Below are 26,643 nucleotides of genomic sequence, written 5' to 3' on the forward strand. Positions count from 1 at the left end.
AAATTTTAGAAACTGTAGCCAAAGTTTTAGAAAAGCATTTGCAGTGGTCAAAGTTGGAGATTTTGAAAATCCTGAACTTAAAGCTGGGGGCCAGGGGGCCACAGGGCCCTCAGTGGGTCCAGGGGACAAGGGGGCCGGAGGCCCCTGGAAGCTCCTGGATTTGACGCATTTAAAGGGTGCCTGTACCTGTTCTGGTGATTCTATTTTCTTAAAAAAAACAACATACACTTATATTTAAAAATCTTCATGTATTTGATAAGGAACACACAAAAGTTAGTCAAAAGGCAATTCATTCACATGCACCTCTGTCTGGCATGGACTCGACTGCAGGTGTTGCTTTTGAAGAACCCCGTAAAACCTGTAACAGTCGTTACAAATTATTATATTTTTCACACATACTTTAAAAAGTCAATAAAACATGTTTAATAAATGCAGAATCAAATGTTTGTCACCATTTATATTCACAGAATCATGCTGCCAGAAGCCTCCACAAACACCTAAGAAAATTGGGTATGGTGGCTTCTGCTCAACAGTTAAAATTGAAAATTTCAGCATGGGTTCCCCTAGTTTTTATCCCAAACGTTTTGTTTGAATGCTAAATAATTGTATCCCAGTGTGACCCAAATTCGACGATGTAATGGTTACATGAAGCAATATTTAGCAAATAATTAAAGAAATAATGAAATGTTTAATAGCACAAAATAATAATTTTTAACTCTGCTGTATAACTTTGAAATGATTCCAAGACAATAATCATCCATTTAATCGATAAAAATAAAACATCATTGAATTTAGGTGTCGTCGAATTTGGGTTACAGTAGGTTGCCCATATTTGTTTTACAAAAAGTAAAAAAAAACAACATTTCTTGCTGCTAAGCTCATATGTTGGGGACAAGTAAACATTTTATTTAACTAAAAAAGACCTGTCCCACTCAGCAAAAATGGTGTATTTGATTGTTTTTTCAATTACTGTTAAAATTCTTTTTCTGTTTTATGCTTTATTCAAAGGTCAAAATGTTTTAAAAGCTCACAATCAATGAATCATACGTTATAAATAAAAAAAATTGGCAAATTTGCTAGATCTATCTTGCCGATTTTTGATGCAAAACAACCTAAACAGTAAACTTTAGCAACAGAAAATACGACCAAATTTGGGGTCGTAAAATTAAAAAATAAAAACCCTACCTGGTTAGTCTTGATGGTTCTTATATTATTTATGTGATTAGGGTCCTCTGCGTGGAGACGAAATGCCTTCTTCCCACAAGACTGATAATTCAGGGTTTTCTTACAAACTTCTCAAACCGCTTTTCCACAAGCTTCCACTTTTCTCAACAAGTTCATTCCCCGCCCGTAGACTACAGCGTAGTCTTTCTCGTGTAACCATTCCCAGCGCCACTTATTTTATGCACCTTCAAGTTCTTTCACCTTATATCCAACAGGCAAGTATCTCGTTGCCATTTTTCTCAACTTAAGTCTAAACACAGCATCCCATTCGGCATTAAATATACGCAAAAAGTACTCAAATTGATTTAAATCGGCAGCAATCTTTAATCTTTAATCAGATGTAATTGTTTATTTAAGCCGCTACGATGTACGATTTGTTTTCACATCAGTAATTTGTCTCGATGACCGGTGTTAATGCCGACTGCGTATCACATTTTCAGGTCAATAACACGGCGATGTATTGAAGCACAGTCTACAGCTGAAAGCGGTTAATATCTGGGACGGCATGTCAGGAAAAAAATTGTTCAATAATTAATTAATAACACTAATCCTTTATGGATTTTTATGAGATAAAAACCATAATAAAGAAAATTTTATTCTATTTAATCTAATAGATAAATTATTATAATACACTTAGTGAAAAACAATTATGCTGTTAAAGGTTTTTCTATTATTTGATCTAGTGACCTAGTTTTTGACCCCAGATGACCCAAATACAATCCCAACCCAGATTTCATCAAGACAAACATTCTGACCAAATTTCATCAAGATTGGATGAAAACTGTGACCTCTATTGTCTACACAAGGTTTTTCTATTATTTGACCTAGTGACCTAGTTTTTGACCCCAGATGACCCAAATACAATCCCAACCCAGATTTCATCAAGATAAACATTCTGACCAAATTTCATAAAGATTGGATGAAAACCGTGTCCTCTACTGTCTACACAAACAAATTGTTGACGGACGCACACACACACGCACACACAACGGACGCCGGACATCACACGGTCACATAAGCTCACCATGTCACTTCGTGACAGGTGAGCTAAAAATATGGAATTTATATACACAATTAAAATTATGAAAGTTACATAAGCAACAAGACTATTGCCAAGCAATAAAAGTCCCCTACCGGCTCCACCATTGTCAGAAATTCCACCATTGTCAGAATATTTTTGTATTTGTTGCCATAGCAACCAGAATTTTTGACGTAGGATAAAAATGAAATGACGTGCATAATGTCCATATTGCCATCTATCAATGTTCCAAGTTTCATGAAAAAATATTAAGAACTTTTAAAGTTATCACAGGATCCAGAAAAACACCATTTTCAGCAGTATTTCTAGTATATTTGTTGCCATAGCAACCATAATTTTAGACGTAGGAACAAAATGAAATGACGTACATAATGTCCATATTGCCATCTATCCATGTTCAAAGTTTCATGAAAAAATATTAAGAACTTTTAAAGTTATCGCAGGATCCAGAAAACCACCATTTTCAGCATTATTTGTAGTCTATTTGTTGCCATAGCAACCAGAATTTTTGACGTAGGAACAAAATTAAATGACGTGCATAATGTCCATATTGCCATCTATCCATGTTTCAAGTTTCATGAAAAATATTAAGAACTTTTCAAGTTATCGCAGGATCCAGAAAAAAACACCATTTTCAGCAGTATTTCTAGTCTATTTGTTGCCATAGCAACCAGAAATTTTGACGTAAGAATAAAATGAAATGACGTGCGTAATGTCCATATTGCCATCTATCCATGTTCCAAGTTTCATAAAAAAATATTCAGAACTTTTTAAGTTATCGCAGGATCCAGAAAAAACACCATTTTCATCAGTATTTCTAGTCTATTTGTTGCCATAGCAACCACAATTTTTGACGTAGGAACAAAATGAAATGACGTGCATAATTTTCATATTGCCATCTGTCCATATTCCAAGTTTCATGAAAAAATATTAAGAACTTTTAGATTTATCGCAGGATCCAGAAAAAAAACACCATTTCAGCAGTATTTCTAGTCTATTTGTTGCCATAGCAACCACAAGTTTTGACGTAGGAACAAAATGAAGTGACGTGCATAATGTCCATTTTGCCATCTATCCATAAAAAAACACCATTTTCAGCAGTATTTCTAGTCTATTTGTTGCCATGACAACCACAATTTTTGACGTAGGAAAAAAATGAAATGACGTGCATAATGTCCATATTGCCATCTATCCATATTTCACGTTTCATGAAAAAATATTAAGAACTTTTAGAGTTATCGCAGGATCCAGAAAAGTGTGACGGACAGACTGACGGACGGATACAAAACCATAAGTCCCCTCCGGTGAAACCGGTAGGGGACTAATAAATATGAGTGCCACTTAACAAGATATCTACACTTAAAGAGATGACAACTCGATAACCTAGGGATATACATGTAGATAGCGAACTTTTCATACATAAATATAACTTGAATTAAAAGTAAAAATCTCAATTTTTTTACATACAATTTCAGATTCAAGTATTCGTTTATATTCTGTTTTTAGCAATATTTACTTGTTTCAAATATTTGAGTTTAAAAATTCATTTACATAAACTTGACAAACACTCTAGGAATTCCAGGATTTTTAGGAATTATTTAGCTTTCCATTTCTTGCTTGTTTCTTTAATGATACATGCCTTCGCCTAAGTGTCACCTCTGTTAACACTTTCCCACTCAGAGGCAAAGTTAAAATGGCTATGTGCAAACAGCATAAAACCAGAACAGCCTGCGAGTAACTTGCAGTCTGTTCAGGTTTTATGCTGTTTGCTGCTCATCAGTATCTAAGGGTTGGAAATGAAGCCTTTAAAACTTGAATCATGTAAGAAAGGTACTTAATTAAATTTATCTATCAAAGGGACTACAAATGCGTCAAAATAGGTATTTCTGTGGTAAAGGGTTGACTCACATCCTGGTCCCTGACTAGCGCGTCCCTCACATAGAAGCTCTCCACAAGACTGTTGTTGCCCTGGTAACAGCGGAGGTAGCTCTCCAGCAGAGACTCATTCAGGGCCATTAGCAGCCACGCCCGACCTGCGCGATAATCGCGCCATGCGACATTAGATAATAATTATTTATGAAATAAATACTGTTCAAAATAACTGAGAGTATTTACTAGTGCTTCACAATTTAACTTTCATTGCAAAATCCATACCAACAATAAACTTTTGTCTTTAAACCTTAACTTTGATTAATTGAATCAACTGTTTAAATACCGGTAAGCCGCCTTCTGGGAAAACTGGGCTTAATGCGTGTGAGTAAAGTATTTTCCCAGATTAGCCTGTGCAGTTCGAACAGGCAAATCAGGGACGCCTTTTTTTTGCCTAAACTGAATTGTCGCTAAGAAGAACACTCATTTAAACAAAAAACGAACACCTTACAAGCAGAAAGTGTCGTCCCGGCTTAGCCAGTGGGACGTCATTTTACGCAAATGCATTAAGCCCTGTATTCCCAAGGCCAGGTTCATACATTACCTCGACCAAGATCTGTCGTCACATGTCTCATACGTTTGATCTGTTTAACACATTCCTTATGGGTGAACTCTGTGACGATCTTCCAATAGCCTGGCGTCACATGACGAAGCCTGCGAAACGGAAGTGCAGAATTTTAATACAATGGAGGGACAACTTTAAATTTTAATAGCAACAACTTTGTGTTTGTTTTATCACTCAAAACTCATAGAAGTGCTGCTTTCAAGTAGGAAAAATGATTTTTCTTTCATTCTATACAGCTTGGTGGTCAGGAGGTAATGCTATTTTCTGATATTCTATACAGCTAAGTGGTCAGGTGGTAATGTTATTTTCTGATATTCTATACAGCTTAGTGGTCAGGTGGTAATGCTGTTTTCTGATAGAAGGGCAATGCTGAAAAAGTAGATTGCTGACTTTCTACATATAACCAACCCTAAGAAAGTCTACTGAAAGTATAAAAACAAAACAAATTTGGTAAATTTTGGAAGAACATATAAAATGATTTTGATTTAAACTATCTGTAAATGTTTTAGCAGTTCCTTGGGCTACTATTTTTAAAAGGTAAATTATTATGTTTGAAAATTTTCCAGAAATATAACTCAATATCATACCGCTTGTCTTATCATAATTACACTAAAAGTTTCAAAGCCAATTACACTAAACAAAATAAATCAACTTTTGCTAAAATTAAATAAATTCTACTTGCAGCAAAAAAGTAAACATATTTCAGTGAACAATAACTTGTTTTTAGAAAATAAATTTAATTATTTATTATTTAGTCAAAAACATTGTTTAACCTTTCTTACTGTTTTTTGTTATTTTTGTATTTATGCACTTCAGATTTTTTTCCAAATTTTATGACTCAAGTATATGTGGCCTGAGTCACTAAATATAACCTGATCTTGGACTATATTCACATATTTTTTTCTTATATTTAAGCCTTAGAATTAAGAATATTTTTTAAACTGCCATGTTCTAGAACAGTCTAATTATTGAGTTCAACTTGGTATTTAACACTTTAAATAAAATCAATTTAGATTGTTTTTCAGAACGTTAATGTTATCATAATCCTCCATATATTCAACTACTCAAGTATATTTCTTGGTTGTAAGTCTTTTCTTTTTCATAAAGTATAAGAATGTGTTAGTTACTACGGCCTGACAATTCCCAAGTTTCCAGGACAATGCAGGACAGGACACAGCAGGCATTTTCCTGGTCATTTAGAGAAAACAAGAGCACCGCATAACGGGTGCCACGCTCGGCTGCGAAAGCTTGTCAGATTTTTTTTTTACATGTCACAGTGACCTTGACCTTTGACCTAGTGACCCAAAAATGGGCGTGGCATGTAGAAGTCATCAAGGTGCATGTACATATGAAGTTTCAAAGTTGTAGGTGGAAGCACTATGATGTTAGAGGCAAAGTTAAAGTTTTATATTAAAGGTCACAGTGACCTTGACCTTTGACCTAGTGACCCAAAAAGGGGTGTGGCGTGTAGAACTCATCAAGGTGCATGTACATATGAAGTTTCAAAGTTGTAGGTGGAAGCACTTTAATTTTAGAGCCAATGTAAAGGTTTTAGCACGACGCCCGGATTGAGGACGACGAGGAGGCTATGACAATACCTTGGCTTTTCTCCCAAAACAGCTAAGCTAAAAATCAAATTTCAGCATTGTGAATGTTTCTGCACGAAAAATCCACTGATTTGGGGAAAAATAATATAATATAACCTTTTATTACAATGAAATTTGAAGAAAAAGATCGATTAAATTATAGTTATTTTTTTAAAGATGTACTTTAAATTAAATTGAGATAGAATAATCATCTTAATCACACTTCTTTCTAAAAAGTATCAAAAACAAAATAAATTTTTTTTATTTTTTTTTTCAAATTTGGATTTTTTTGGGCAAATTTAGTTTGGGAATGGTGAGTTAATGGGTCTGTTTAACTGACCAGTAGACACACCAGGAAACAGCCTGACACTAACACAGACATAAACAATAGTCATGGCTAAATACTAACCAGTAACTTTCTCAAGTGCACACATAAGTGTTATTCAGAACATCCTTATTATAGCCAAAGCTGTCAATAATAGATAGGATCACATATGACTTAGATTTGTGATCTTTACAGATAAAACAATCGTCTCAATTACTTGCATGTGATTTGTGATACTTGTACATTGAAGAAACATACTGTGGGAATGGGGATGGCTACTTAACATGTGATCAATAGCAACACTTATAGAAATAATATCTTTAAATAAGTTAAATATTTAAATGCTAAACATATGAAATGTTAAGAAGAATTTTTACTTTTAATGTTGAAAATAAATGTTCTCTAAATACTCCAGATTCTAAATAAGGTTAAAAACTTTAAGATGCTTTAATTTTCGGCAAAAAGTCACTGTTAAGAGATCATATAATTTAACCCTTTCCCACTCACAAGCAAAGTGAAAATAGCTATGTGCAAACAGCATAAAACCAGAACAGCATGCTAGTAACTAGAAGTCTGTTCAGGTTTTATGCTGTTTTCTGCTCATCAGTATTTAAGGGTTGGAAAAGAAGCCTTTAAAAAACTTGAATCTTGTAAGAAAGGTATTTAATTAAATTTTACTTTCTAAGGGACTACAAATGCGCCAAAATACGTATCCGAGTGGTAAAGGGTTAAGAGTCGTTACCCATGCAGCAGGGTATGGTCCAGATGTTCACACAGTCTCTGACACTGCCAGTCATAGTTCCCCAGTTTCACTGTCTGCCGTCCAGCTAACACATCAAGCTCTTGTATCTGTAATACAGTATGTGAACTCAAGCCTTGATATGGGAAAACGGGAAGTAACGCATGTGCGTAAAGAGTTTCCCCAGATTAGGCTGACCAGTCTTCACAAGCCAATCAAAGACAACATTTTCCGCCTTAACTTGATTTTCACCAAGAAGGGACTTGATTGAAACGAAACACACAATACAAGCGGAAATTGTTGTTCCTGATTAGCCTGTGTAGACTCCACAGGCTTATCTTGGATGACACTTTAAGAACATGCATTAAACCTTGTTTTGCTCACTTGTTTTCATACATAGCATTCAACCTTGTTCGGCTCACTTGCTTGCATAGATAGCCATTAAGAAATAGTTGTCCTGATTTGTTGTCATAATTTCTCATTGTAAGTCTGGCATAAATTAATACAATGAGAAATTTAAAATGTATAATCAAGGCTTAGAATAATATAACGGCGAGGCTTGCCGAGACAAAGCTCAAAGCTTTTCTGTTTACCATACAACTACAAACCGATTTTAAAGAAATATTGAAAAAAATTGCTAAAAAGCTTCATTTTCATCGGGAAAGAATATGACTATTTTCGTTTGAAGTGTTAATAATGATGTCATGAGCATGTACGCTTCATATTTGTAAAACATGTTTTTTGCAGTTTGTGTTGCATTTTGTGTTTAAAATATATTACATCTTGGTATCAAATTGTTGGTTTTGTTTAATCTAACTCGATTTTACTAAAATTGATTTCTTTATAGTTGATTCCGAGTAATATAACCTCCTATTATCTACTTATGTAAGAACTTCCAGACCTGTTGAACTGATACAAAAATATATCAGGCAGTGTTATCTCATGGAGATATCCATGCAGCTGTATGATAAAAAAAATGAATGCATGCCACAAACATTATCATACATTTAGTTTGGTGTACTTTTTACGTGTAACTTTTTTAGTTAATTTAATTTCACTTTTATGAATACATATACGTTAATATTTCTATACATGTAATCATATTGGAATTATTACTTTTAATGCAATGACATATCTGTTGATGAACATGAAACTTAAGTGTTAACACACAATGTGATTTATTTTACAGGAGAAGCAAATCAACCATAAGCCAATAAAGTTCCTTATTAAAAACCAAGAATTGCATTTTCACTTTCACAAGTCATATTCACAACTGTGTGGGGCATTTGAAACAGACTGATGTAAATTCTAAAAGTTGGCAATGAAACAAATAAATGAATTGATTCCAAGAAATGTTCAATGTAAAACTTAAGTACAAACATTTTCACATTTTGTAAAAAAAAGGATTTTGGTCATTGGAATCATGAGAACTGCTAGTATCTTTATCTTTAAATTATAATTAAAAAATATTAACATATTTTTCTATTGTAAAATGTATTTCACATCAAAACATACAAATGTACACTTTCAGTGAATGAAATGGAAAATATGAACAGTAGTTTAAATGGAAAATAAATATCATGATACAAATGTCACAAAATAGCGCTGCTTGTTTTACAGCCCACATTGTAATGCACCATTAAAGTATGTTTCTGAACCTCAAGTTCTGCTACATAGTCATACAATTTAATGGCAACTTGATGTACTCAAAACCTTACTTAATGTGCAATTCTATGCTGTGTAACATTGCACAGCAATAACTGTATAGCGAAGTCTTCAATTGCAAAAAGCATTGTTCTTTTTCCCCATTTTGGGAATGGGATGGGGCCCTTTGCCTTGGAAAAATTGCTTGTTTGATCTAAAATTGGGAAATTGGTATTGTTGCGTTTTTGCAAACAAATACTTTAAAATTTATAATAAAAATGTTATTACTTATGATATAATGTGGCTTGAGCTAAGAATATTCTATTACGATATATTGCGTGATCCCCAGGGTATGGCCACTTTTGATAAGTGACTTTATTTAAACTAATGTTGTAGTTGATCAAAATAATTAGCTACATACCAGATTTTAACCACTTTGCCTTGTAATAACAGAAGGGAATACTTGTATAAGTCCATATCAGTGATTTTTTTTCCTAAAAATTACTGCTGATTTTCGGCTGCTTCCCAATAGCAAAAATTTACGTTTTTTCCCAAAAAGCTGATTTTTTTTTAAAGAAAGAAGTCTCTTATGATTTCTTAACTCAAATTTGCCACTTTTATCTATTAAAACAATCCTAATTTGACCAGACTCCTTTTCTCAAAATGGCTAGAAAAAACCCTGAACATGCACTTAAAAACAATTTTAATTCTGTTACTTTAAATCATATTTATAATGCTTAATTTTTCCCGATTTCATGGTTTATTGCACTATTTTTCCCAATATCATGGTTTATCGCGCTAATTTTCCCAATTCAAATGGCACAGGCTGTAACAAATAAAAGCAAAAAAATCACTGCATATGAACATTTTAACATTTCTTGGAAGTTGATAATCCTAACGATCCTTACAGTAGGAGACTTTGAAAATATTTTAAAATAAGGTACTTTATTAATCTTAACAAAGATGTAACAAGGCCGGTGATGTAAATGAGCAGACAGTCGTGCACTTGAACTAACATCGCAACTTTGACTGTTAAGACAGTTCAGAACGGGCAATGTTCTTCTCTGCTTGTTGGAATAAAAAAATATAAGCAAATAAATATCACATGAAATATAAGCCAATCAACAAATTAAAATGCACCACTTTAATCTTTATATGGCATACTTCCTGTTGTTAAGAGTGTCTGCACATGAAACTTTAATTAAAGGCTAATGCAGTGTATTTGACCTGATGTTAATTGGTATTTGGTTTTATATTGTTATTAATATTAATGTACACTTTCAGTAAGCTAATATTTGCCTAAAACATAATAAAATTTTAATAATGAGATGTTTCTTGCATTATCAGTAATCTAGACATTCTCACACATTTTTAAGCATAACACTTGTCAGCTTTCCAGTTAAAAAGAATTTATACAGAGCAAATAATACTTGTAAATATTGTTTTGATTACATTATTATTAATTTGTCTGAATCTTTCCTGATGACTTTGTGTTTTTGTTTTTACAAAGTTGTACAAAGGGTTATTACAGACATTTATTTATCAATATGTCTTCCTTGAGATTTTTATGTATAAAAAAGGCCCTTAGGGCAGTCAAGACATGAGTTAACATAATACAGAGATTGGTTGGAGTTACTTCATGTATGTGAAAAAATACAAATATTAAGAATACATAATATAAAAACTTTTGGGGCAATTACACTTTACCGGTACGCAACACCCAACACCTTATACCTAACGCTTTACATCTAAAAACTAACCCAACACCTAATAATCCGTTTTTTTCTATCAAATTCCTTAGTATCGGGGGCTACCGCCCTCAAACCCCCGCTTTGGCGATAGTGGTAAACAACGTCATACCGGTAACATGGTAAAGTGCAATCTAGCCAAACTTTTTAAACAAGAACTTTTGTGAGAGGCTGTGATTTCACTGACATGTTTACACTGAAACACATACAGCAGCTCTACTTTGTGACAACACGTGCAAAAAGAGTGTGGACTCTAACATTCAATGTTTATTTGTTGACATATCCTACCGTAACCCAAATTCGACGACATCTAAATTCGACGATGTTCTATTTTTATCGATTTAAATTTAAATGGATGATTAATGTCTTGGAATCATTTCAAAGTATTACAGCCGAGTTAAAAATTATTATTTTTTGCTATATAATTTCTTTCATTATTTGCGAAATATTGCTTTATGTAACCGTTATATCGTCGAATTTGGGTCACACCGGGATACGTTATTATTTTATATAATTGTTATACTGTGTCAAGCAAATTGATGAAACAAACGGTAAATCATCATCATAACTTCCCTAAGTCTGAACACAACAACATATACCTTGTCTCGACCCCAGTGTAACGAAAGTATTTAAAAAAAAATATAATTATTATAATTTGTGTAATACTCACACTTTTGACAGCTTTTGCAACATTTGCAATTATTTTGTCCTTCAGCCTCATTCTATCGTGAGCACTGTCCATTGCAATGGTTGATCGACTGTAGACGAAGTTCATGATTCACGCTCTGAACCAGGCACTTCGGAAAGCATCGCTGACAATATTAAGATTTTTTTTACTGATAGTTCTGTACATTTCCTGGTGTCAGATGACCAGTTTCGTTTTTCGTTTCTGGTTGGTGTTATTGTAAGTTATTAGTGCTGATATATATGACAATATTGAAACCAGTCTTTCAATGTTGTTGTTGTTGTTGTTTTAACCGTTTTATATACAGACCGTTTTGACTTACAATAATAATCTGTATCTGTAAACGCTGTTTATCAAATATGGCGCAGGTTTTTGACAGTTTGGAAGAAACAAGAAATTATATTCACGAAGAAGAGGTCAAAGTCAATAGCAAATTCCTGTTTTACAAGTCAAGGAAACAAACGTAATTATCAATAGAAGGTAGCTAGTGTAATAAAGGAGATTTTAATTGGTTTCCAGTCAACTCGTACCTAAGTCAACACGTACCTAAGTCAACTCGTACACGATTTGGTTAACTCGTACTGTAACTGTAGTCATTTTTCCGGTTGGTCAACTCGTACCTTTTTAATTTTGTGTTCTTTATGAATTGCGATGAGTGTTTGCATACATTAGATGTGTAGTAAAATTAAGGTCACTTCCAACAACCTTGCTGTTGGGCTAGTTCTTTAGCGACGTGGTTAAAGTGTCTGACTACCACTCTGGAGGTCGTGGGTTCAATCCCCGGCCTGAGCTCAGTATTTGCACAATAATTGCGACGAGGTAAAACGGTTCTGTGAATGCGGGAGTCGGTGTGAGCTGTTTAATGGTTTCTGGTAGGGCCATGCGGTTGCAAGACATGCTGTAGCGGGCGTGTCTGGGCCTTGACACGTTAAAATGGGGAGGAGTGCCATAAAATTAAGGTAACTTTCAACAGACTTGCTGTTGGGCTAGCTCTTAAGCGACGTGGTTAAAGTGTCCGACTACCACTCTGGAGGTCGTGGGTTCAATCCCCGGCCTGAGCTCAGTATTTTCACAATAGATGTTTTTGTTTGTTGCAGGTACAAGTTCTTAGTTTACCAAAATAAAGTTATATTTTGGCATAGACATAACAGTTTGTCTTAAGGATTAATTAAGATAACTTTTACTAAAATGGAAAAAAAAAACCGGCTTTATCCCCTCTTTTGGTCCGCGGACCATGTATAATTTTGTATAGGAACAGAACTATATATTATTGAAATTATATTTAAAATTTTGCATTAGGCCTGGTCCTTCACAATTAAAAAAAAAATTGAAGAAAGTAGTCCGGATGTAAATAAATATCAACTTCAGCTTATTCCGTCTGTTTCCGGAAACTAGAAAAAAGTAGACATGATCTATAGTCTGTTTCTAAAAATACTACAGTTTATTCCGTCATTATTTAAAATAAACTTACCTTATTTGCCTTTCCAATTAATTCCTATAAAAGCATCCATTGTTTATAAACCTCCTGCCAATGTTGTTGTGTTTCCAACTCAAATACAACTGCATGTCAGTAAAAATAATATGATCTTATCTAAACATGAAACCCCATTAAACCTTGACAGAAAACATTTAAACTATGAACTGTGGTTTACACCCATAACGCAGTGTGGTGTATTTACTGCACGCTCCGTCAAAGCTCATAAGCCATGCAAGCCTGAGATTATTTGGTCTGCGCTATGGTAATTCTGCAGCAAGCGGACCAAAAGAGTTCTGTGCCTCTCTATATACTCCCGTTTTTTGGTCTGCCCATTCATAATACTTGAAAATGTTAATAATTTCATTTTAAAATCTTTAAGAGACTTCCCCCCAAAAATACCAAGCCGCATTCTTAAAAATATGACTCCCCAAAGAAACCCTCTTCCCAGAAAGTTCCTCTCCTTGCATGATGAATAAATGTTGGATGTAAAAGCATCGCGCTCGCTATATACATACTCCCATTATTTGGTCCAAACCAAAAGAGTTCTGCGCCTCTATATATACTCCCTTTGTTTGGTCTGCTCATTCAAAATACTGAAAATGTCACTAATTTTATTAAAAAATATTTAACACACTCACTATATACCCCCAAAAATTCCAAGCCCCAGTTTTAAAAATATGACCCCCAAAAGAAACCCTCTTTCCAGGAAGTTCCTCTCCTTGCATGATGAATAAATGTTGGATGTAAAAGCATCGCGCTCGCTATATATATACTCCCATTATTAGGTCCGGACCAAAAGAGTTCTGCGCCTCCATATATACTCCTGTTATTTGGTCCGCTCATTCAAAATACTTGAAAATGTTAATAATTTCATTTTAAAATCTTTAAGACACTTCCCCCCAAAAATACCGAGCCCCATTTTTAAAAATATGACCCCCCAAAGAAACCCTCTTTCCGGAAAGTTCCTCTCCTTGCATGATGAATAAATGTTGGATGTAAAAGCATCGTGCTCGCTATATATATACTCCCATTATTTGGTCCCTACCAAAAGAGTTCTGCGCCTCTATATATACTCCTGTTATTTGATCCAAAAATACCAAGCCCCAGTTTTAAAAATATGACCCCCAAAAGAAACCCTCTTTCCAGGAAGTTCCTCTCCTTGCATGATGAATAAATGTTGGATGTAAAAGCATCGCGCTCGCTATATATATACTCCCATTATTAGGTCCGGACCAAAAGAGTTCTGCGCCTCTATATATACTCCTGTTATTTGGTCCGCTCATTCAAAATACTTGAAAATGTTAATAATTTCATTTTAAAATCTTTAAGACACTTCCCCCCAAAAATACCGAGCCCCATTTTTTAAAATATGACCCCCCAAAGAAACCCTCTTTCCGGAAAGTTCCTCTCCTTGCATGATGAATAAATGTTGGATGTAAAAGCATCGTGCTCGCTATATGTATACTCCCATTATTTGGTCCCTACCAAAAAAGTTCTGCGCCTCTATATATACTCCTGTTATTTGATCCGCTCATTCAAAATACTTGAAAATGTTAATAATGTTATTTTAAAATATTTAAATACTAACCCCCAAAAATACCGAGCCCCAGTTTTAAAAACATGACTCCCGAAAGAAACCCTCTTTCCGGAAAGTTCCTCTCCTTGCATGATGAATAAATGTTGGATGTAAAAGCATCGTGCTCGCTATATTTATACTCCCGTTATTTGGTCTGGACCAAAAGAGTTCTGCGCCTCTATATATACTCCCGTTATTTGGTCCGCTCATTCAAAATACTTGAAAATGTTAATAATTTTATTTTAAAATCTTAAACACACTAACCCCAAAAATACCAAGCCCCAGTTTTAAAAATATGACCCCCCCCAAAGAAAACCTCTTTCCGGAAAGTTCCTCTCCTTGCATGATGAATGTAAAAGCATCGCGCTCGCTATATATATACTCCCGTTATTTGGTCCGGAACAAAAGAGTTCTGCACCTCTATAATATATTCTGATTTTTTGATCCGCTGATTAAATATACAATGAAATGCTAATAGTTTCCATTTTGCCCGGACCAAATTACGGGAGTATATTAGAATACAACTTTTTTCTCAAAATATGTTCACTTAAGGAATAAACTGCATTTCTGAAGAAAATGATGAAACAGACTATACTATCGTAATAACTACAATACTGTATTCATACGCAAACGACATTAGGATAGAGAAAATATTATATTCTTACGCTAGAGAAAAATCAAAACTAGTTACCAAAGAAGCATCAAAGATAGTTTGGTCCGCAGACCAAAAGAGGGTATAATGCCAAAAAACCAACACAAATGATATGATTTTTTTAAATGAAATTAAAGTAAAGCATAAAACACAACATACATACAAAATACTTAAATATAATAATTATTTATTAACAAATTTTGCATCGAATTATGATTCGTCAGAAACTTGAGTAGTCAATGATTAAATCAATTAATTAACACCTAAAATACTTATTCACACATACGTGACACGGCTCGTAAATATCGTAATTTACCTTATCTGCACACGTGTTAAATATTGAATAACACATTACTCGATACGGATCGCTGATATCTAAATTGATTTAATCTGCACCTTTGTACCTTTGTAAAAATAAAGAACACCTTTGAGTAAAAACAAACGGGTTTATCAAGTATTTAGATGTTTTAATAAGATTTTATTGGACACATATACATGTTGTATTATACATTTTTATATTATAACATAGATTTGTTCACACAGTTCAACAAACAAATTTTTCCATTACTTGAGCAGTGTTTTTTTTCATTCAAAATCGGGTCTGGTAACCGGACCCATTCCAAATGGAAAAAAGTATATATTTTTCCCAAATGGGAGCTAAAAAATCCCAATGGAAGGTTTCAAAAAAACAAACAAAATAATAATAATTTTTTTTTAGCTCACAATATTTTGTTCATCTCAGACCCCATCCATATAAGATCAACCTTAGTAAATATAATACTGGACACAATTGTATCCCCAATTTTAAAGCATTTGTTAGCAAAACAACAACAACACTAATTTCCAAATTTTAGTCAAAACACTGCGAATTTTCCCAATCCAAAGGGACCGGCCCCATTCTCAAAATGATGAAAAAAAAACACTGTTGAGAATACTTAATTAAGATTATTGAGTAAAAACAAACGGGTTTAATGAGTATTAAGATGTTTTAATAAGATTTTATTGGACACATATATTACAAATACACAAAACGACCCCACAATTATATACATATATAAAACTTAATTGTCATTAAGTGTAATTAGAGAACCGTTAATTATTTTACTATTTAACTTCGAAGTGGATCATACCTTTAATTGGTTATGGCTTCATGCGGTGTTTTCAATCAAACATATCATCAAAGAAAATGCCGACAAATACCGGGTGTGTCATTTGAGATGCACGACAAACAATTTGTTGAACAAATCGCCGATGGTCCTGTTGTCATTAAGGTGTTATTAGTGACTAAGTCAACATTTTATCAAACAAAACGCCGACAATTACATCACGTATCAGTTGTAGGCAAGACAAACACGTCGTTTATAATTATACACGCGTTAAAAATAATGAACTTGTCTTCTTTTGAAAAAAAAATCACAAAAAAATCAAGAAAAAATTATAACCTATATTCATATCAATACCTATAAAAAAACATATTTCACGTCTTTGATATATATAAATAATTTTTAGGAGGGTACGTGTTGACCAAATCGGATACGAGTTGACTAGTGGGGGTACGTGTTAACCAAAAATCGGGTACGAGTTAACCAAATCGGGTACGAGTTGACCGAAGGTACATGTACGTGTTGACTTAGGTACGAGTTGACTAGCTACGGTTTAATTCATTGACAGAATATGATATGTTTGATGGACTGAATGGTCCCTTGACATTTGCTTCCAATCGGTCCGTCAAAAATGCGTATATGACTCATATCAGCGGATATGAACGATAAGTGCGAATATGAACGCATATATGAAAGAATATAGGCAATATTTATATTCATTCGATCGTAACATTACACATGAGTGATGTGTATTTTCGTCACAGACCGATTTTCATATAACAAAAATAGAGTACAATACATTTAAAAAGCCATTGTCTGTTCATATCCGCACTATTCACTCATATCCGCAGATATGAGTCATATACTCATTTTAGTCGTACCCGCTTCCAAGTCCAAGACACAGGTGGAAGTAACGTACCCTGGATAGTATATGTGCCTAGGAGCCCTATATATTCAAATAAATATATAAAATCATGTTTAATGAGAGAAAAATTGACAAAGAGTCATGAAAAAATATCCTCACCCTCTGATATTGGAATCATAACAAGGTTATTAACTAGAATTTATCATAGACCTGTCTTCGCGGGTCACAAAAATGTCAAAAATAGCTTTAATCCAAAGCATCTCTTGGTCCTTTTATGGGCAATTAGACAATCTTTCAAAAAAATTTTACTTCAAAGAAATCTGTCCAGCCGTTTACTCACAGTCGGCCGATAACCAAGCAATATTTCGAGCCCGTTTGTTCATGAGAATAAATCTTGCACAGACTTTCAAACAATATTTTTGAGTTTTCTCCCCTTAATCAAAAGCTTGCGTCCTATGCCTTTAAAACAACGAGGCATGTCACATAATGCATGCATAATGTGACCACTTACCTCCAAAACTAATAGCTGTAAATATTTCCCCCAAACTGAATTTAAAAAGCTATTTTTTGCCCTTTCTTGAATCAACCATGATTTGAATTGCCTTTTTATGCCCCTGGATCGAAAAACAAAAATTAAATACAAATAATTTTTTTCCAGCCAATGTTATATATGTTAACATTTGCTTATTCTTTTAGATTTGGTTTCGGCAAAAGATGTTGGGATTATCTTTGAAGACCGCAGAGGTAAAGTACATATCCCATTTCGTGGCATTCCATTTGTGTATACCCCAATCAGAAGGGGAGAAAGAATGTTGGAGTCAATCTGTTGGTCGGTTTGTTGGTTGGTCCATTTGTCTGGCTGTCTGAATAAAATGTTAAAAGTGGAACATTATTATTCCAAGATAAAATTGACCGTTCAAATTCACCATAACCATTAAAGAGGTACAGGACACTTTTCATCTCCATTTGAATCACACATTCATTAGTAATTTGCCATTGACAATAGCCGGCAAATCATAGTAACAGTTGAAACAAATTGAATGTGATTATCAGTTTCAGGCACTCAATCATATTTTTATTATTCTAGTAATAAAATAAAACAAAATTTAAAAGGTGAAAGCAATCCATCTTTTGTATAAATGCATGTTTAAAACTCTTGTTATCCTGTCAATGCTATTAATATTTTATTTGTCATTTTTTCCAGAAATTTTTGCAGGCTAAAAAACATGTGTAAGGGATGTCATCATCATGTCTATTTAGCTTCCACAACATCGGAGACAATACTTAAAATAGTATCACTTTTACCTGACATAATAATTTTGATTTGACATGTTGACATACATTTGTAAGGTAAAAAGTTTACCTCAAAAAAGGGAGGTAAATATATTTTTTAAAACATGTATGATAATTCAAGTATCCTCACATTCTCCCTCTCTATATTAGCACAGGCTAATCAGGGACGACACTTCCGCCTAAATTGGATTTTTGCTAAAAAAAGACTTCATTTAAACGAAAAATGTCATACAAGCGGAAAGTGTCGTCCCTGATGCGGACTCCACAGGCTAATCTGGGACTACACTTTACGCACATGCATTATGCCCAGTTTTTTCAGAACACGACTCATATATATCTTACCTCTGGGAAAACAGGACTGAATGCATATGCGTCAACTCTCGTCACACAAGCTAATCAGGGACAACACTTTCCCCTTTTATTGTAGTTTTTGTTTCAAGAATGTCTTTTCTTAGTGGAAATCAAGTTAAGGCAGAAAGGTTGGTCCCAAATTGGTCTGTTCGGACTGCACATTTTAATCTGGGACGACACTTTATGAACATGCATTAAGCCCTGTTTTTCCAAAGGGAAACTCTTATGTAGACCCCATCTGTGAGTGATTCATGTTGTCTTTGTTTGCTTCCAGTTACCATCTGAGCACACAGATACAAATGTGGAAAAGGAAAAGAAAAGTATGCGTTGCCCAGTAATTGCCCGAATCAAATTGGTTGTCTTCCTTCACAAGTACCAGGTAGGACTTGGACTACAAAGGGTCATGGCCTTTATCCCCTGCCCCGCAAAATAACTTATGTGGGGATTGGACATGAACTTCTTTTCTGCAGCTATTATATAGAGGATATTTGTTAGATTCGGTGGATTATCGATTTTAATTCATAAGTGATCATAGAAAAAATATATTTTCTATGATCATGTGAATTAAAATCGATATTCCACGGAAACCAACGAGTTTTCTTTTTATGCTCCCAGATCGAAAGATCGGGGGTATATTGTTTTTGGCCTGTCTGTCATTGTATGTGTGTGTGTCCCAAAACTTTTACCAAAACTTTAACCTTGGTCATAACTTTTGCAAATTCAAGATAGCAACTTGATATTTGGCATGCATGTGTATCTCATGGAGCTGCACATTTTGAGTGGTAAAACGTCAAGGTCATCCTTTAAGGTCAAAGGTCAAAAAAACAAATTCAAATACTTTAACCAAAACTTTAACCTTCTTCATAACTTTTGCAATATTGAAGATAGCAACTTGATATTTGGTATGCATGTGTATCTCATGGAGCTGCAAATTTTGAGTGGTGAAAGGTCAAGGTCATCCTTCAAGGTCAAAGGTCAAATTTATGGCTTCAGAGCGGCGCAATAGGGGGCATTGTGTTTCTGACAAACACATCTCTTGTTATTTTATGCTTTTTGTCACCGTTTATATACATTGTTAAAGAGTTAAACTATAGAATTTCGCTGGGAGAATGACGTCATTTCGTCAAAAAAATGACGTCATTTCATTGTAAACAGTGAAAATTATCGATAATTTTCACTGATAATTTTCACTGTTTGAAACAGTGAAATTATCAGTTTTAATCCACTGATATTTCTCAATAAACCACGGGAAAGCATAAAATAAATTTAATTAAATGGAACTTTCTAAGGGACTACAAATGTGTTAAAATACGCATCTAAGTGGTAAAGGGTTGAAGTAACATTCTGTTAACTTAAGACCCCCCCCCAAAAAAAAAACAGTTTTTAAAGCAATAATATTATCAAATATATGCATACTATTCAAGCAGACCCACTTGTTACAATTAACACATAATGAACTATTATGTAACATTAAAACTTGATGCAAAAAACGACTGTTAACTAAACTGGCCATTAAGGTTTTGAGCAACCAAGACCCTGAGCTAGCAGGCCAGGTACAAATGTCTTTGTATTTCTCCACAGATTGTTGAACCTGTCACCCTGGTAGGCAGAAGGACTTTGATAGATGAGATCAGAAAGAGGCCCCTGGAACCTGATGATAAACTTGTGCAGGTGTATGTTGCGATCTCTGGCGAGCACAACTTTCATCCAAAGGTAGGGTTAATTATACAGAGTTTCCTGCTCAGAAGCTTAGTGAAAATTTCTGTATGCAAGTAGCATTAAACCAGAACAGCCTACGAGTGACTCGCAATCTGATCAGGTTTTATTTGCTACTCATTATTACCTTTGGCTTGGAAATGAAGCCAATATAACTTGCAACTTGTAAGAAAGACCTTAAGTTTAATTTGATTTTCTTAGGGTCTACACATGCGTCAAAGTGCGACTCTGAGTGGTAAAGGGTTAACAAAAACTATTGGATTATGGTTTATTAGAAAGTAAACAACACTTTTTAATTCATGGGCAGTACACCATGAAGGCATCAACTCAAATTGTTGACGGTAATAGCCCTGCACTAGAAATCCAAGTTGCTGTTGATTGGCAAATACACTACTGTAATGTGGTAACAGTTTTGTTTTTAACTTGATTTCACAACTAGATAGATGTCTATTGGCAACAGTTCCAGTCCATTGTCAATTATGCTTAAAGTTGTATTATTTAATAAGCTGCCCCAAGCCTGAAGAATTAATTTCTAGACATTAACCTTGTTTTGGACAAAGACTTTTTCAGATGAGCTTATGAATCGATCCTGACAAGGCCTTCATCACTGGGATCAGATTGTTTTTTTAAAGCAGCATCATAATCTTTCTATGCCCTCAGCAAATTTTTCATACAGTTTTCATATCTTATGAATAAAAACAAACTTTACAATCACAAATCAAGATTTGCTTTAAACCAGGGGTTGACATTTTCATTTAGACCCTGGAGAAAGGTAAATCACCCAGCTGTTTTGATTAAACAATATAATTATATAGAGAATATTATGTGAGTTTTGGATAAAGATCAAGTTTCTCATGCGAGGCTTAGAACTGAGGTAGCAGGAGGCTTGCCGAGCGCTAACATGGTTCGAGCCGAGCATGATAATTTTGATCTTTATCCAGAACTCACATAATATTCTATTTATCCTATTATTTCCTCCCTTTTTTCAATCAATAAGTATCAAATATCGCATTTTTTCATGATTTTGTTTTTCCATAGTTGACAAAACAGAATCTCCAATTTTGGAAAACCCCAAATCTGATATAAAATAGGGAAAGTATTAAGCTCAAGTTTATTAAATCGTTATACTATCGATTTTCATCTGGTAATAAGATATTAAAAAAACGCTAATTGTATAGGATTATGTAAAATTTTAACTTGTTGTATGAAAGATTCTTGATTCCATTTCAGCCGGCCGAGTTCATAGCCACAAGATTGTTTCCTGTGGATATTAGCAGTGCGCATGAAATTCCTGCTTTAGAAGAGAATGTGCAAACTGATGAAACTATAGAAGAGTATGTCGCTACCTATCTTCAGAATTTCTGTAGAAAATTGTATTGTGTTTTCCGCTTAAATTTTAGTTTAAGCTAGCCTGTTAAAAGAAATGGAAGCTATTCTATCATTCTTGGCGAAGGCATTCAAGCAGGGTTGTTAAAAGTTTTTCGTTTACTGGTTTCTCAGAAATGGCTTAAAGGATTTTTTTCATTCAAACTTTTAAAAGGGCCTTTTCACGTTTTGGTCAATTGACAAAAGTCGTTTTATATTCGCAAATTTTCATTTTATTTATGATATTTGTGAGGAAACCGTAATACTGAACATTTACCACGCTCTAAAATAGCCTTTATATGCATCTTTTGACAATTTAAAAACCGGAAAATTATAAAGCGTTGCAACGCGAAACGATTGAATAATTTGGAGAGTTCTGTTGTTGTCGTTATATTTTGTGAAACTACGAGGATCGCTTATATGAAGTATAATATACGTCTTACTTTGTATATGGAAGGATGGCCGAGAGGTCTAAAGCGCTGACTTTTTACTCCAGGACTCCAGGGGTCAGTGGTACGAGTCCTGCTTAGGGCTACCTTTTTTTCTTTTTTTAAAATTTTATTCTTGATTTTTTACTGGAGCTTTTTAGTTCCAATGTTTACATTTATCAATATAAAGCATTTAATGACAAGCTTCAAAACATGCCAAAATCTGTGAAAAGGCCCCTTTAATACATATTTACCATATTTTAATTTTTCCATAGGCGAAGGTAAGTCACCCTGGCTTGATAATTTTAAAAATTAGCTGTCATTGTGCACTAAGAAGTTCACATATGCACAGGTCAAAGTTTTTTTCAGTAAGCAAGTTTCTTAGCAATGAGATGAGGGATTGCATTCAAACTTTATTACATTTATTCTCAATATTCAAATGACTTCATACGCCTTTGGTAAATCTTGTTTAAAATTTATCAAAATTAATGCTTAGAAATTTGCATGTGTTGTAAAAAGGTGATGTTTGTTTCTCTAATAGATTCTTAAGAACTGATTGACAGGGTCACCATATGCAAAGTTGTGTAAATCTTTGTCAAAATATAGAGCCTATGCAAGGACCTCATATGAACATATGTTTACTGTCACCAGTGTTGTGAGCTTGACAGTCTGGTTATATACCCTTAACCATTTCCTACTCAGAAGCACAGTGAAAATGGCAAACAGCATACAACCAGAACAGCCTTCGAGTAATTCGCAGTCTTTTCAGGTTTTATGCTGTTTGATGCTCATCAGTATCATAGGTTTGGAAATATAGCCTTTACAACTTGAATTTACAAAGAAAGGTCTTTAATTAAATTTAACTTTCTAAGGGACTACAAATGCATGAAAATACGTATCTAAGTGGTAAAGGATTGAGGTCCCACCACTTGTCTCAATTGTATGCAAATGGTTGAACAGACTAGTTTGTTTTGACTTAAGCATGGGAAGCTCATCATCATTAACATACTAACATAAGAATTCATGTGTGTAAAGTGTTGTCCCAGATCGCCTGTGCGGACTGCACGGGCTAGTCAGAGACAACCTTTTCAGATTGTATTGTATTTTTTGTTTCTTATTTGCTAAGATCAAGTTTATGCTTAAAGTGTCGTCCACCTTTAGCCTGAGCAGACTGCGCAGGGAAATCTGGGATGACACTTTACACATATTCATTTAACCCGTTTTCCAAGGATATGGCTTATTTCTAAAATTTATGAAGAAGAATACTGCACTCTGCTACTCTTAGACTTTCTTTGTTTTTTTAAATAACTCTGATCATCAACAATATTTACCATTTTAATTTCCATATTTTGTATTAAGAGCAATTAATGATAACACTATTGGCAACAAGCTTATTTTGTAAACAAACATTTATTTTTCACAAGTCTGTTATTTAAACTTGCGTCATATCTCATGTACTTGATGATAATAGACTGAGGCAGGCTTGGCAAAATCAATTAAGTGGCGCATTGGGAGAACTGGGCTTAATGTCCACTCTCAAGTTTGTAGAGTGTTGTCCCAGATAAGCCTGTGCCTGTGCAGTCTGTGCAGGCTAAGCACTGATGACACTTTTCGCTTAAATTGAATTTTCTTGATAGAAAGTCTGTTTTTAATGATATAAAGTTCAGTGGATATTATTGTCCCAATTAGCCAGTGCAGACTTAATAAACAAAATGCTATGATAAAATTTCTCTTAAAATTGAATGAGTTGAAGGAGTCTTCTTGCCTATAAGCATGCCTTGGCCCTACAGAGTCTAAGAAATGTATAACATGTCATGAAAGTATGTACATTAATCATCTACTAGTCATAACATATATGAGTTTGATTTATGAATCGGTTTATCATACTTTTTTTCTATTAATTTCAATAGGACCTGATAAAAATGGAAATTAAGAAAACCCATATACCAAAACTGTGGAAGAAGGTGTGTATTCTTCATAACCAAATGAAACAAACTAATAGATGCACGAGATCCTTAGGGTATAAAAACGGTCATGGAGTGGATACGAATGATCAGTGGATGGAAAACTATAATGACCATGAGGATGAAGACAATGAAATGCATATGGAACCATACCGTCAACAATATATATATATATATATGTCATTCCAAAATGTGCTCAAGTGGTTCCCCACCATCCTAATATGACCGCTGAAGATAGACAGTGATGTTTACAGAAAATAATGTAGTAAGGGAAAGTGAGGCATGTCCCGGTTTTGAGGAAGTTACCACTTACACATACAGGCATACTGTGACAGTGAGTTTGGTGAAAGTGGAGAAATATCTTGAAAAGTGCCCGGTTAAAAGTCCAAATGCGAGACAAAAGTTTAGCTAGCATTGAATATGAGAACATTCTTGGTCATTCAGCTCTGAAGATATTATTTGAATAACTAACCACCTACAATTCTCTATAAAATTGGCCATTAAATATAACTTACGTTTATAAAGTCTTGTAAGTCTTGTGAATATAGAACTATTTAGAACTTAACTCATTGCCAGTTACCAACAACTTTTTTACCTTTATATGATTTGTATTTCACATTTTAATTTATTTTTTCCTTTTGATAAAAAAATCTGGAGTAACACTAATCTTGATGACAATTCACAACCCTGCCCGTTTAGATTTTTTTGTTGTGTACCTGTAAATTAGCAATAAACCCTTGTGCACAGAGTTCCGAATAACACCTATAGAACACGAATTAATTTAATGGTAAAATGAGGGGAAGTTGTTGAATTGTATGGTTCAGGGTGCTGCTTAAAGCAAGCAGAGTGAATGCAAGGCATTTAGTGACATCTTTGACAAGAGGGCCAACATTCTTGAATATCTGTTGCTATGAGAGAAGCTTTTTTCTGTAAAAACATGTTTCCGAGTCTGTCAAAACTGTAAATTATTTAATAATTTTACAACTTGCCATGTGTGCACCTTTTAACACGGCTATATATACTGACATATACATACATGAAGTAAGTATGGTATAACTTTATAAATTATATAATTACTAATAAGCTGGTGTATCAACACTGATCCATCTTTATATATTGTAATATTATGTGCTATATATATGTTTTCTGCCAAACAATGTAACATTACTGTTTGACCTTGACGTCACTTCCTATGAAATGTATTTGTTTACATTTATACTACTTATGAAGGCTATGGCCAAAACATGTTTAGAATTTAAAAATAAATAAATAAACAAAAGTAACAAGTTTGTACAGATTATTTCATTTTATTGGCATATTTCTTTATTGCTCTTATACAAAGTGCTCTAGTTTTTAGCTTTTGTGATCGCCTTTTGTCCGTCGTCAACATTTTCCTTGTTTACACTCTAGAAGCCACATTTATTGTCCAATCTTCATGAAATTTGGTTAGAAGATTGGTCTTAATAATATCTTGGATGAGTTCGAAAATCATCAGGTTACATTTGCTTGAATAACATGGCTGCCAAGGGGCGGGGCATATTTAATGATATGGCTATATATGGCTATAGAAAAATCTTGTTTACACTCTAGAGGCCACATTTGTTGTCGGATCTTCATGTAACTACTGGGTCAGAAGATTCATCCCAATAATATCTTGGATGAGTTCGAAAATAGTTTCGGTTGCGTGATTAACATGGCCACTAGGGGGTGGGGCATTTTTTCTTATATGGCTATATATGTCTTTAGTAAAACCTTGTTAACACTAGAGGCCACATTTATTGTCGAATCTTCATGAAATTTGGTCAGAAGATTTGTCTGAATGATTACTTGGATGAGTTCGATAATGGTAACGTTTGCTTGAAAAACATGGCTGCCAAGGGGCGGGGCATTTTTCCTTATATGGCTATAGTAAAATCTTAACACTCTATAGAGGCCACATTTATTATCTGATTTTCATGAAACTTGGTCAGATGATTCATCCCAATAATATCTTGGACGAGTTTAAAAATTATGCCGGTTGGTTGAAAAACATGACCGCCAGGGGGCGGGGCATTTTTCCTAATATGGCTATAGTAAAACCTTTATAACACTCTAGAGGCCACATTTATTTTCCGATCTTCATGAAACTTGGCCAGAAGATTTAAAAACATGGCCACCTGCAGGGGGCGGGGCATTTTTCCTTATATGGCTATAGTAAAATCTTGTTTACACTCTAGAGGCCACATTTATTTTCCAATCTTCATGAATCTTGGTCAGAAGTTTGGTCTCAATGATATCTTGAATGAGTTTGAAAATGGTCTTGGTTGCTTTAAAAACATGGCTGCCTGGGGGCGGGGCATTTGTCCTGATATGACTATATATTGCTTTAG

The 26,643-nt window shown here is 34.2% G+C and overlaps 2 protein-coding genes across 3 annotated transcripts in view; one reads left to right on the plus strand and one right to left on the minus strand.

Moving 5' to 3' along the window:
- LOC127832172 (pleckstrin homology domain-containing family M member 2-like) overlaps positions 1 to 11,718 on the minus strand; it is a 42,997-nt gene extending 31,279 nt beyond the window's left edge. Inside the window, exons 1-4 of the mRNA XM_052357471.1 lie at positions 11,470 to 11,718; positions 7,411 to 7,517; positions 4,737 to 4,846; positions 4,172 to 4,296 (exon numbers count right to left, since the gene is read on the minus strand). Of these exons, the coding sequence (XP_052213431.1) occupies positions 4,172 to 4,296; positions 4,737 to 4,846; positions 7,411 to 7,517; positions 11,470 to 11,574 (447 nt within the window). The 5' untranslated portion in view covers positions 11,575 to 11,718. The remainder of the gene's footprint in view (positions 1 to 4,171; positions 4,297 to 4,736; positions 4,847 to 7,410; positions 7,518 to 11,469) is intronic.
- Positions 11,719 to 11,811: 93 nt separating this feature from the next.
- Positions 11,812 to 25,561, plus strand: LOC127832179 (uncharacterized). Of its 2 annotated transcripts, none has more exons than XM_052357479.1 (6): positions 11,812 to 11,947; positions 17,854 to 17,901; positions 19,076 to 19,180; positions 20,383 to 20,514; positions 21,748 to 21,851; positions 24,221 to 25,561. In XM_052357479.1, the coding sequence occupies exons 2-6, from the start codon at positions 17,872 to 17,874 to the stop codon at positions 24,225 to 24,227; spliced, it is 378 nt and encodes a 125-aa protein (XP_052213439.1). In that variant the 5' UTR covers positions 11,812 to 11,947; positions 17,854 to 17,871; the 3' UTR covers positions 24,228 to 25,561. The 2 variants fall into 2 exon arrangements, with proteins under 2 accessions (XP_052213439.1, XP_052213440.1); XM_052357480.1 differs by having other exon boundaries at positions 11,824 to 11,964.
- Positions 25,562 to 26,643: the final 1,082 nt, after the last annotated feature.

The sequence above is a fragment of the Dreissena polymorpha genome, chromosome 5 (genome assembly GCF_020536995.1).
Source record: "Dreissena polymorpha isolate Duluth1 chromosome 5, UMN_Dpol_1.0, whole genome shotgun sequence".
Taxonomy (NCBI): Eukaryota; Metazoa; Mollusca; class Bivalvia; order Myida; family Dreissenidae; genus Dreissena; species Dreissena polymorpha.

What these genes read in the sequence shown, in the direction of transcription:
- LOC127832179 (XM_052357479.1), top strand. Translation starts at nt 17,872, where the DNA reads ATGTTGGGATTATCTTTGAAGACCGCAGAG. An exon ending in TCTTCCTTCACAAGTACCAG is followed by an intron (nt 19,181 to 20,382) that starts GTAGGACTTGGA and finishes ATTTCTCCACAG; the next exon opens with ATTGTTGAACCTGTCACCCT. An exon ending in AGCACAACTTTCATCCAAAG is followed by an intron (nt 20,515 to 21,747) that starts GTAGGGTTAATT and finishes ATTCCATTTCAG; the next exon opens with CCGGCCGAGTTCATAGCCAC.